The sequence below is a fragment of the Pelobates fuscus genome, chromosome 7, assembly GCF_036172605.1.
Source record: "Pelobates fuscus isolate aPelFus1 chromosome 7, aPelFus1.pri, whole genome shotgun sequence".
In the NCBI taxonomy this organism is placed as follows: Eukaryota; Metazoa; Chordata; class Amphibia; order Anura; family Pelobatidae; genus Pelobates; species Pelobates fuscus.
In genome coordinates, this window is record NC_086323.1 from 168,228,880 (window position 1) to 168,241,476 (window position 12,597).

The following is a 12,597-nucleotide window of genomic DNA, read 5'->3' on the forward strand; positions in this document are numbered from 1 at the left end:
TTTCCAAAAATAGTTGGAAGTGTTTTAATTTCCCCTTATCCACTATTGGTCATTATTAATATCTTAATCTACACGTTTTATTGTCACTGATATATATATATATATATATATATATCGTACGGTTTATTGAAAATGTTGTCATGCATGACACATGTTGTTAAAATACAGCAAGTGTTTTTCCACTATAAAGTTTTAAATTTAAAATTAGTTGCACACCATTCTGTTTATAGAATATGAGGGCTTGCAAAGGCTTCAGGCAAGAGCTCTAACCTTTTAAAGCTAATTTTAGGTAAACCTCCATAATACAATCCATGCATGCTTTCATTGGGAGCATATCTACTAAGCAGTGTTTTTTGTTTTTTTTTTATTTGGACAGTGGAGTGTCCCGTTAAGGAACACATAGTAAATTTGAAGTCTTAAAAATCTGGTTCCTGTCCACACCATGACAAAGTGGAATGTTCCACGTATTTAGCTTTGGAAGTCCTATAGCCCCCTACAGTAATTAATTGAGTGGGTCATCTGTTCCATGATTATAAAGTCTGACACTGGTCTGGTCTTAAAGGTAAAACATGTCTGTATGATTTTTGCTTTTTTCATTTTATTTTATATATAAACCTTTTTAATTGGCAGTCACGTACGTGTCCTGCTTCAGTCTCTCTGTGCCTGAATTGCTCAGTGTATCCTACACTGGTTGTATCGTTGACATAGATTCTAAAATCAGAATATACAGATGCAGTACAAACTGAAAGGGGATCACACAAACCAACACACAAATATACATGTGCGCACACTTTTCTGTTATGAAACTACATGGAAGTAATGGTTTAACACATCACAGTTCAAAGACATTTGTAAAATATTCAGTACATTGAGTAAGAAAGAAGTGGCTTCCTACCATCTTTCGAATGGCTGCGTTTGAATGATTTGCTGCAGTGGATATAAGCTCCAGGGACTCTGTAACAAGCATGATCCAATTACACATATTAAACATTCAGTCAGCGTGTAATTCAGAGGACGCATTGGCAAAGTTATGCTGAATTCATTGTTGTTTCAAACTAAACAAAACCATCTCACAATCTGTAGTTTGCCCTAAATAGAACTAAAATGGTACATGCATTAACTTTAGAATATTTACAAACCAAAACGAAAAAACAACCTGTACGTATCTCCAAACTGGCTGAGATATCGTGTACTACTTCCATAATTATTACCCAGCCAAAGGTGAGTGTTGCACAGCATGCTGGGAGATATGTCTAGTGGCTCACATGTATAATTATTGGCATGGCCCACAGCAACTGCACTGCCAATATTTATGGATCCCTGTCTGTGGAATCGTTCATACGTGTAACTAGCACAGTCCTCTACTGAGCACATTTAAGAGAAATGTCACAAGCTAATCTCCATTTATTAAAAACTTACTTTCTGAATCCTTCCTATCTGGGGAGTCCTCCGGCAGTTTCTTCAGATAGTCTTTGAGAAGCAGCTCGTATCGAGGAATCCTTTGTACTGGTTCAAGCATGTGATGTTGTAATGTCAGATTACCACAAACATCGTCCTTCTACCAGGCACAAAGAACATTACAAAAATAAATACATCATACCGTAAAGAAGACATTTGGATATTCTACAGACCCATCAAATTCTAATACTGTATATGGAACATGACCAGATGTAAATGCTCCTGTGGTTACTAAAGCATTATTCGTTAACAGGACATGGGAGGGTAGCTAAAATTGAATGACATTTTCCAAGATAAAATTCCTCAAAAAATGTAGTTCAGGTGCATCTTTAGACATCCAATGCTGCCTAAGGCAAATATAGAACCACCTCTGCATTACCACCTCTGCATTACCTCCAAGTCTGCTTTCTTACCTCCCAACACCGTATTATGCAGCGCACTTTGAACACTAAACAACTGCAAGATGGGAAAGTCAATATGCGGCAAGGGCAAAACATTACAGGAAAACTGTAGGGTCAGGAACACATACATCTATACCTGACCCTATAGTGTTAAAAACACCATTTGGCCACCCTGTCCCCCCCTAAATATAGTAACATCGTACCTTTATTGCAGACCACTGCTGTTGGCTCTGCCCCTGATCTGCCTGTTTGGCTGACATCTTCAGAAGTTGTGATCTGATCCAATCACAATGCTTTCACATTGGAAATTATTGGATTGGCTGAGACTGTCACGGGAACAGAGCCAGCACAAGCCAAACACAGTCCTGGCCAATCAGCATCTCCTTATAGAGCTGCATTGAATCAATTAATCTTTATGAGGAAAATTCAGTGTCTCCATGCAGAGGGTGCAGACACTGAATGTCTGTGCTGCCATATGAGGAGGGGCCATTGGAGGTGTTCCTAGGCTGTAATGTAAACGCTGGATTTTCTCTGAAAAGACCGTGATTACTGCATGAAGCCTGAAGGGAATGATTCTATTCACCAGAACAAATACAATAAGATGTAGTTGTTCTGTTGACTATAGTGTCCCTTTATGGATCAGGAGTTATGTAGGGCATTGCAAGCAGATCTGTTTATCAGGAAGTTAATGGGTTAAAATAGCTAGCTGGTTAGATGTCTGATTTTATTGTATCTGAGTGTAGGAAATTCCAGGCACCTAACATTATATAACTTTTTTGCATGATTGTTTGTTTGTTTTTTGCTCCCTTGCACCTTACCTCCATCGGGTGGGAAGACAAGGCAAATAAAGTAGAACTTAAGAGAACACTTTAGACATCAAGTTAAATATGTGTTTTTAACTTGTGTTTTTGCTGTTGATCCAAAAGAAGGCAAAAAACCTAGTCTGTAGCGCTTCCAATTTTGCAACAAACTAGGAAAAAATTCCTTCTTGACCCCAAAATGACAGTCAGATGTCTCCTTGGATCAAGCAGCTATTACCACACTAATTAGAAATTATATCCCTGTATGTTGTGTTTTTGGAAGTATTTATCCAATTGCAGTTTAAACATCTGTATGGACTCTGACAAAACCACCTCTTCAGGCAAAAAATTCCAAATCCTTATTGCTCTTACTGTAAAAAAACAAAAACCTTTCATTTGCCTTAGATTAAATCTCCTTTCTTCCAGCCTAAATGCAGTCAGATGTCTCCTTGGATCAAGAAGCTATTACCCTACTAATTAGAAATTATATCCCTGTATGTTTTTTTTTTTTTTTTTTAAATAGATCCTTATTATTTGATATATTAAATAAAGAAAAGAGATTTAACGTGGAGAAAAATATGGAATAAGTATGAGGCAATACATATCAAATGCATTTCTTCTCCCACATGGAACTCTACATGTGGGGGGGAAAAACAATCACAACTTCCCATTCATAGGAGAAACATGCTAAAAAGCATGGGGGTGCACATAAGTGGCTGCGATACAAGTTTTATAAATACCAGCTAGACAGACGTTTATGAGAAACGTACACTCTCTCATTGTAAGCTAGGGAATAAAAAGAATTCCCTGAGAAGTCTCTGTTATTGGCTAGAGATTTACTGCAAATTATGGCAATTCAGAGGCATCTTTTTATTGCATTACGATCTATCATGAGAACAAAGACTGCTAAGACAATGGACTAAATTTGCACTGTAACACCACTAATAATGTATCTCCTACTGTACAAGTATGGGCTCTGAAAATCAGCTTACTTAATTGGATGGGGCAGGGGTGAAACCTTAAACTTCATCTAACACCACTCTGAGGCAAACAAGACTGTGGCCAGATCGGTTTAATTATCACATTGTGGCACTTAATCAATGCTGGTTAATTTACAAATACTTTTAGTACACTAAAGATAGGTTTTTGTGTTCCAGAGATATTTTTATTTCTATTATCTCCCACTCCCTCCCACCCCCCTCCTTTCCATCTGTGCAAAATCGAGTTCAATAGATTATGTTGGAATCCAGAAAATGTTTAATAATGTTTGCCACATTTACTTCTTTCAGTTACACAATGATATTAAAAAAACAGAAAGAAAAACGGTTTAGATTTTTTTTATTATATTGGTAAGAGAGCTATTTGAGGTTTACAACTCCCTGGTCAATTCTTAACACCTTAGTAAATAATTACATCAGTTACATGTTATTTTTTGATATTGTTCTGATACCAATTCAAAAATGTTGTTTTGTGATGTACCGATTTTTTGTTTTTACAGACAAATCAGATGCATTGTGCTGTCGAACTGAAATTCCATGCAGAAGGATTGGGTGAGTATACAAGGCTGAAGCACACAATGGAAGCTCTTTTTGTAGAGTTATTGATTTCTGCTCATTCATATCAAGGCTGTGGAAATTGTTTGAAATGTCGATAAGTGAGGAAGATAAGGAAGCAGTATACTTAACACATAATCTATCAATTGCAAGAACAAACTATCGAATTACTCATAATGACTCCATGGATAATTTATTTTAAACACTGAACCTTTACTAAAAGAGGCACTCGTTGTTACAGTCAAAAGAATGTTTTACCAACTGGGACATTTAAAATTGTGCTAATTTGTATGCTGGTTTAAAACAGATCTATGTAGAGATAGAAGTGTCCGCATGCGTGTATAGAGGACTTTACAAGCCATTTACAGTTGGTAATAGAGTAATCATGGACTTCACAAGCCATTTACAGTTGGTAGTAGAGTAATCATGGACTTTACAAGCCATTTACAGTTGGTAGTAGAGTAATCATGGACTTCACAAGCCATTTGCAGTTGGTAGTAGAGTAATCATGGACTTCACAAGCCATTTACAGTTGGTAGTAGAGTAATCATGGACTTCACAAGCCATTTACAGTTGGTAGTAGAGTAATCATGGACTTCACAAGCCATTTACAGTTGGTAGTAGAGTAATCATGGACTTCACAAGCCATTTACAGTTGGTAGTAGAGTAATCATGGACTTCACAAGCCATTTACAGTTGGTAGTAGAGTAATCATGGACTTCACAAGCCATTTACAGTTGGTAGTAGAGTAATCACGGACTTCACAAGCCATTTACAGTTGGTCGTAGAGTAATCATGGACTTTACAAGCCATTTAGGGTTTATTTTCTTGACTACTGCATTTTTTTGAACGAAGTCCACACCATTACCATGAAAACCCAGTGGAGATGTTTTTCTGTGGATTTTGCTCAGAACGGCAATGTAGCACTTTTACTCTGCATTGAGAGACAAGGTTGCTGAATATATAACTCGTAGAACAAGAATAACTGAAGAGTGCAATAGCTCTTCAGACAGGGAAGACAGTAAACAACAATTGAATAATAGGGGTATTAAAAAGACTAACAACAATCTATGACTATATACATATATAGTAGATTTATTGCATCTTTCAGCTATTCTTGTTCTATGACTTATTTGTCTAATAGGGTTACCCCCTAATTTAGGAGAGTGCAGTTATTTCCTCCGGGCAGTACGCCAGCAGCTCATTTTTATTTCCTTTTTTCAATGTTTCAATTTAAGTATATAGTTTAGGGCACATTTTCCAGGCACAGTGGATTTTATGGCATATTAAGCAATCAAGAGCAAGGTTACATAACTGTCCACTCACCTCTAGACTTGTGCAAACATTAGCTTGAAGCAGTTCGTCGGAACCAAATTCCTTTTAATACACATCAGAACGAAGAATCAATTAATATTGGATTCCCTTGTGGAGTCTTAGTCACTCCAAGGTAAATCTTTGGAGATCAATTCATTTGCAGTGGATTAAGAGAAATTTGGTTCAGATTAATTTTTGCACAAGTCTACTCTCCACTAGTGAGTGAAAATTCAACCCTGACACAGAGAAATTTGTTCCTGGATATTGTGCCATTGTCCCTTCAGGCTTCAAGTAGTGAGTAACTTTTCACTACTAGTAGTGTAGGATGTGAAATTTTGAGCCCCAGTGTAGGGTAACGAGATGAGTATGTCCTTTTGCGATTGGATGGGGCTTTACGCTAATTAGGAGTGCTTTTTCCTACCGAGAAAATTAAGTTGAGAGCATCCATGCATTTTGCAGTCAATCCATGTCATTTCGACAAGAAATATTTAGAAAGTGTGGAGAACAAATTGCAGTTGTGTTTATGACAGAATAGTTAACTGGCTCTAACAACTATTTGCCAAGGGAAGAGTGCATGCTCAACTTTGGTGCACTCAGCAAGTTTTGCTGCAGGCTCTAAATTCAGCTAAATGTTTGGAATTTTGATTTATGGTGCAATGTACACACATAGACTGTAGTGAAACATTGTGTCCAGAAAGATTCCATACACATCTAAATTGCAATTAATTAATTAATTAATCTACTCAGTGAGATACACAAGCGTTAACAACAACATGTCATCTAAAGAAAGGTAATAATGCACGGATCACCTCTGTGCAGTCTGGGAGACATACATAATTAGCGATATTACACCCTTGATTGGAAACTAACACCATTTTAATACTGCCAGCTAAATAGCTGCTGCCTGGAAATGTAACGCCCACTAATCTTAGGCAAAACTGAAGCATGTATGTTATGTATATAATACGTAACAGTGAACGTATTAGGGGAAACACGCTATTGAGAAGACCTCATAAAAAAGATGGTAAGGTCAAGCTGTTTATAAATATCTCTAAAACGGAGATGGCATTATTCTCCCCTAATACACACTAAACCTTTTTGCATCTAATATATACACACCTCAGTGCTACCTGAAATCAGGGGGATAATTGCAAGGATGATAAATGAATGGATGGATAGACAAATTAAATTCATGTTATATATATTTCCACATACATACATCAACAGTGCTAAGATAAAAATTCATATTCTCTCTCCCTTTACCTGTATTGTTTGAATGACTTCTTTAAAGACCGATGAGCGCTGTGTCCAGGAATTCACCATTTCCATAGCTTTATCAAAATTCTTTACATACTCCCCATACATCTTTAGGAATGGAGCCAGCTTTTGAAGGATGTCCCCAAGCCGCGGATTTGTATCCCTTACATGATGTAAAAAAATAAATGTTATAATCATAACAATTATTTTCTGACAATACAACTATTACAATGTATAATATGAAGGAAGAATTGATTGTATAAATAATTTAATTTTGTTCATGTATTAAAATGGTTTTGTTTTTTAAATCCTCATTTTGGGATTTTTTTTTTAGCAACTAACATGATTTCCTATGACGATGGAGATTTTCGATGCAGCTGGTAAACTGGAAAGCTGTGAAATATTTAGGCTAGTCAGTGCTTCCCACATGTCTAAACAAGAGAAGCATACCATTTAAATGTGTTGAAATTACATCATACACAATCACGGTGTCACATTCACTAAATTATAGGGATTGTTTTTATGGCTATGTATGTCAATATTATAGTTTTTACCCATATGTGAAAATAAAAGAAATCTCCTTGTATCCTTCCTGGTAAAATATTTTATAAATAAATAGTTTATCATGCTTTTAAATGCAGAAGGATGAACAGTTTGGTTTTACCAACATCTTACCAATAACTTTCCTTAACACCTGCAATGCTACATCACTTTCCATTACTCTGGAATCAAAAAGTAACCATCTAAAGCAGGGTTCTCCAAACTCTGGTCTTCCAAAATTTACTTAACTACAACTTCCATGTTTCTTTAAATCGAATAGAGAATTATGGGAGTTATAGTTCAGCAACATCTGGAGGGCCTGATCTTAAGGGAAGAGCCTGAATGCCATCTAAGCAGATGCTTGTGATGCTCTGCATCTGTTTGGAAGCTCTTTGCTGATTTTGATGATTACTATTGGCCTACTTCCCAAGTAGCACACTTAAACAGATATTATCTCTATCAAACTGATCCCTAAAACAATCAATCTGCATGTCATCATATCAATGGAAAGCAGGCAACACAGACTGTAAATATGGTGTCCCCATGGATACTCTTTACCTTACTGATATTGTGGTTGCGACACCTATCTTACTCTCACCATTTAGTAATCTGGGAGCTATCTGGTCATACTTCCAAGCATAAACAATTAGAGTCATGTGAGAAATTAATAAAACACTATGCACCATAAGCACATGACCTCCTGTTTTAATTGTTGATAGAGCCACAATACAAGATGCTAGCTATTAATTCTCTCAGCATGTGTGCACACCTGTCCAGTAGACTGGATACCAAAGCCATCAGGCTGGATGATGGAAACATAGCATATGACATTCAATCAGACTTAATGCCAGGGCGTCAGAACACCGGGATTTCTATAAGCCCATTTCTATATTCCTCTGGAAAAATGTGAGTTCCCCCTTGCTTTCTATCCTAAGGTTACATTTTAGCCCTCCAGGAGTGTTCTCGATAAAGTTCCAAACTTTCCAGATATCCTATTACACGTTTGATGAGTCAGTACAAACCACTATTTGAAATGTAGGAGAAAATATTCTAAGGTTGCCCTGTGCTCAACAAGCTTATTGTACCTACATTGTATGCTTTTACTACAGGGCGAGTGGCCACTGAATGTGATAGAAAAAGCAGGCATAGTAACAGCCATGGCCAACCAGCCTCCTATGTGCAGCTGAACAAGCTTCTTCACCTTCCTTTTCCAGTTATAGCCCCCTTTTTTCCCACCCTTTGCTACCATCAACCCTACCCCAGAAGTTGCCTTTGTTTATTTTCTTACTCTGCCCACTCATTCATTCCTAATATTCATTCAATAACCAAATACTACAGATTACCATCTTAAAATTAATTTGTGATTCAAGAGACTTCACCAAAGTTCATATAAATCATCACACTTCCTTCCTGTTCTGTTCCCGTATCATTTAGGAATACGAGCACTTGCCCACAAAACTCAACACATCTTTGTCAGCAAACCTGTCCTCTGTTCAAATCCCCTCCCGAAAAATCACCTTCAAGACTATTCTAGAGCTCCCTCCCAGGTTCTGGAATATTATGCCTTCTCCTAATTAGACATTACCCGAATATCTGGTCTTTTAAGAAAATGCTAAAAATGCTAGAGTATTAGATTATCATTGTATTTCTTTACCCAACACAGTTCACAATATTTCACACCAGACAACTTGCCTGCTCACTTTCAATCAATATATTTTTTTTAAAATTGGGCATATCTTATATTATCTAAGTAACTTCCCTTGAGGGACCTCATCATCATTTGACCCTAACATGTATTGTCAAAAAAACACAACAAAAAAACATTAAAGCGGCACTGTCATGCCGAATCCCGTTTTTTTTTTAACCCCCCTCCCGCCTCCACTACATCCAATTGACCCCCTAGTCACCCCCAAATGCCCCTAAGCCCCCCAGATTACCTATTTTTAAATCTGTATCTTCTGCCCCGATCTTTATTCAGGGCGCCGCCATCTTTGTGTGGGTAGGTGAAGTCCCTGTGGGACACGTCATCTACCCACACTAGACAGACTGTGAGATTCCAGCACATGCCCAGTGAAACACCTGGACATGCGAACGGGAATTTCATCTATTCATTCATTCATCAGACAGACGAATGAATGAATAGAAAAAATCAGACGAACAAACTAACACTGAGTATCAGTGTTCGTTTGTTCGATCAGTTTATTACAAGGAGGGAGCTACCGACGTGCAGCTCCCTCCTTGTAATATGTAAAGACAGAAGCGGTGGGGAGCTGTGCTCCCCACCACTTCATAAGCCCCCCAGGTCCCCCCCTCACTCTATGGGGGTCAATATGACCCCCATAACAGCACAAGGGAGATTAAAATCTCCCCAATGCCCCTACTCGCTATACCGCGAGTAGGGGCATGTCCACTAAACAGTGAGCAGCCTGTGGCTGCTCACTGTAAAAACATAAATGGTAATAAGGGGGGGGGGGGCTACTGTCCTCCCCCCTGGCCCCCACCCCTGCGCGGTGGGTGGGGGCACTAATAAAATAATAAGGGGGGGACCTACTGTCCTCCCCCCCGGCCCCCACCCCTGCGCGGTGGGTGGGGGCCCTAATAAAACAATAAGGGGGGGGGACCTACTGTCCTCCCCCCGGCCCCCACTCCTGCGTGGTGGGTGGGGGCCCTAATAAAACAATAAGGGGGGGGGACCTACTGTCCTCCCCCCTGGCCCCCACCCCTGCGCGGTGGGTGGGGGCCCTAATAAAATAATAAGGGGGGGGACCTACTGTCCTCCCCCCTGGCCCCCACCCCTGAGCGGTGGGTGGGGGCCCTAAATAAAGATAGGGGGGGGACCTACTGTCCTCCCCCCTGGCCCCCACCCCTGCGCGGTGGGTGGGGGCCCTAATAAAACAATAAGGGGGGGGACCTACTGTCCTCCCCCCTGGCCCCCACCCCTGAGCGGTGTGTGGGGGCCCTAAATGAACCCCCCCCCATTAAGGTGACTAGGGGTCCCAAGCCCCTAGTCACCCCACCCACACCCCAAAACATTCTAACCCCTACCTACCCCCCTCACCCTAAAAATAGTGAGGGGGGAATAAAATAACTAACCTGTAAAAAAAATAATTAAACTTACCATTTGACGTCTTCTTTTTTCTAAATTCTTCTTTCTTCAGCCCCCAAAAAGGCCAAATAAAAATCCATCATACCCGTCGCACTTTAAAAAAAAACAAAAAAAAAAACGAGCGCAAAAAAAAAAATAATCCATGTTCACCCATGGAGGGCACGCCGCGTACTGAGCTCCGCAGGGCGGGTCAAGGCTTATATAGCCTTGCCCCGCCCTGCAATTAGGCTTAGAACACACTGATTGGTTGGTTTAAGCCAATCAGAGTGCTCTGTGTCATTTTACAAGCGTGGGAAAATTCCAAAGAACTTTCCCACGCTTGTAAAATGACACAGAGCACTGTGATAGGATGGTTTTCAAGCCATCCAATCACAGTGCTCTGTGTAATTTTACAAGCTTGGGAAAGTTCTTTGGAATTTTCCCACGCTTGTAAAATGACACAGAGCACTGTGATTGGATGGCTTGAAATCCATCCTATCACAGTGCTCTGTGTCATTTTACAAGCGTGGGAAAGTTCTTTGGAATTTTCCCACGCTTGTAAAATGACACAGAGCACTGTGATTGGATGGCTTGAAAACCATCCAATCACAGTGATCTGTCATTTTACACAGCGTGGGAAAGTTCTTTTGAATTTTCCCACGCTGTGTAAAATGACACAGAGCACTCTGATTGGCTTAAACCAACAAATCAGTGTGTTCTAAGCCTAATTGCAGGGCGGGGCAAGGCTATATAAGCCTTGATCCGCCCTGCGGAGCTCAGTACGCGGCGTGCCCTCCATGGGTGAACATGGATTAATTTTTTTTTGCGCTCGGTTTTTTTTTTAAAGTGCGACGGGTATGATGGATTTTTATTTGGCTTTTTTGGTGGCTGAAGAAAGAAGAATTTAGAAAAAAGAAGACGTCAAATGGTAAGTTTAATTTTTTTTTTTTTACAGGTTAGTTATTTTATTCCCCCCTCACTATTTTTAGGGTGAGGGGGGTAGGTAGGGGATAGAATGTTTTGGGTGGGGGGGGGTGACTAGGGGCTTGGGACCCCTAGTCACCTTAATGGGGGGGGGGGGTTCATTTAGGGCCCCCACCCACCGCTCAGGGGTGGGGGCCAGGGGGGGGAGGACAGTAGGTCCCCCCCCTTATTATTTTATTAGGGCCCCCACCCACAGCGCAGGGGTGGGGGCCAGGGGGGGAGGACAGTAGGTCCCCCCCCTTATTATTTTACTAGGGCCCCCACCCACCGCGCAGGGGTGGGGGCCAGGGGGGGAGGACAGTAGGTCCCCCCCCCTTATTATTTTATTAGGGCCCCCACCCACAGCGCAGGGGTGGGGGCCAGGGGGGGAGGACAGTAGGTCCCCCCCCTTATTATTTTACTAGGGCCCCCACCCACCGCGCAGGGGTGGGGGCCAGGGGGGGAGGACAGTAGGTCCCCCCCCTTGTTATTTTATTAGGGCCCCCACCCACCGCGCAGGGGTGGGGGCCAGGGGGGGAGGACAGTAGGTCCCCCCCCCTTATTATTTTATTAGGGCCCCCACCCACAGCGCAGGGGTGGGGGCCAGGGGGGGAGGACGGTAGGTCCCCCCCCTTATTATTTTATTAGGGCCCCCACCCACAGCGCAGGGGTGGGGGCCAGGGGGGGAGGACAGTAGGTCCCCCCCCCTTATTATTTTATTAGGGACCCCTCCTACCACGCAGGGGTGTGGGCCAGGGGGGAGGACAGTAGGTCCCCCCCCTTGTTATTTTATTAGGGCCCCCACCCACCGCGCAGGGGTGGGGGCCAGGGGGGGAGGACAGTAGGTCCCCCCCCCTTATTATTTTATTAGGGCCCCCACCCACAGCGCAGGGGTGGGGGCCAGGGGGGGAGGACGGTAGGTCCCCCCCCTTATTATTTTATTAGGGCCCCCACCCACAGCGCAGGGGTGGGGGCCAGGGGGGGAGGACAGTAGGTCCCCCCCCCTTATTATTTTATTAGGGACCCCTCCTACCACGCAGGGGTGTGGGCCAGGGGGGAGGACAGTAGGTCCCCCCATCTTTAACCCCCGCGCGGGGGGGGGGGGGGGGGTTATTAGGTGTTTTATTTTTATTTTTTTTACAGTGAGCAGCCACAGGCTGCTCACTGCTTACTAGACATGCCCCTACTCGCGGTATAGCGAGTAGGGGCATATTATTTACTAATAC

The 12,597-nt window shown here is 41.7% G+C and overlaps 1 protein-coding gene across 1 annotated transcript in view; it reads right to left on the reverse strand.

Annotated features, from left to right (window-relative positions):
* Positions 1-12,597, reverse strand: part of FGD3 (FYVE, RhoGEF and PH domain containing 3) — a 264,838-nt gene that overhangs the window by 32,826 nt on the left and 219,415 nt on the right. Inside the window, exons 7-9 of the mRNA XM_063426908.1 lie at positions 6,790-6,946; positions 1,420-1,558; positions 896-954 (exon numbers count right to left, since the gene is read on the reverse strand). Of these exons, the coding sequence (XP_063282978.1) occupies positions 896-954; positions 1,420-1,558; positions 6,790-6,946 (355 nt within the window). The remainder of the gene's footprint in view (positions 1-895; positions 955-1,419; positions 1,559-6,789; positions 6,947-12,597) is intronic.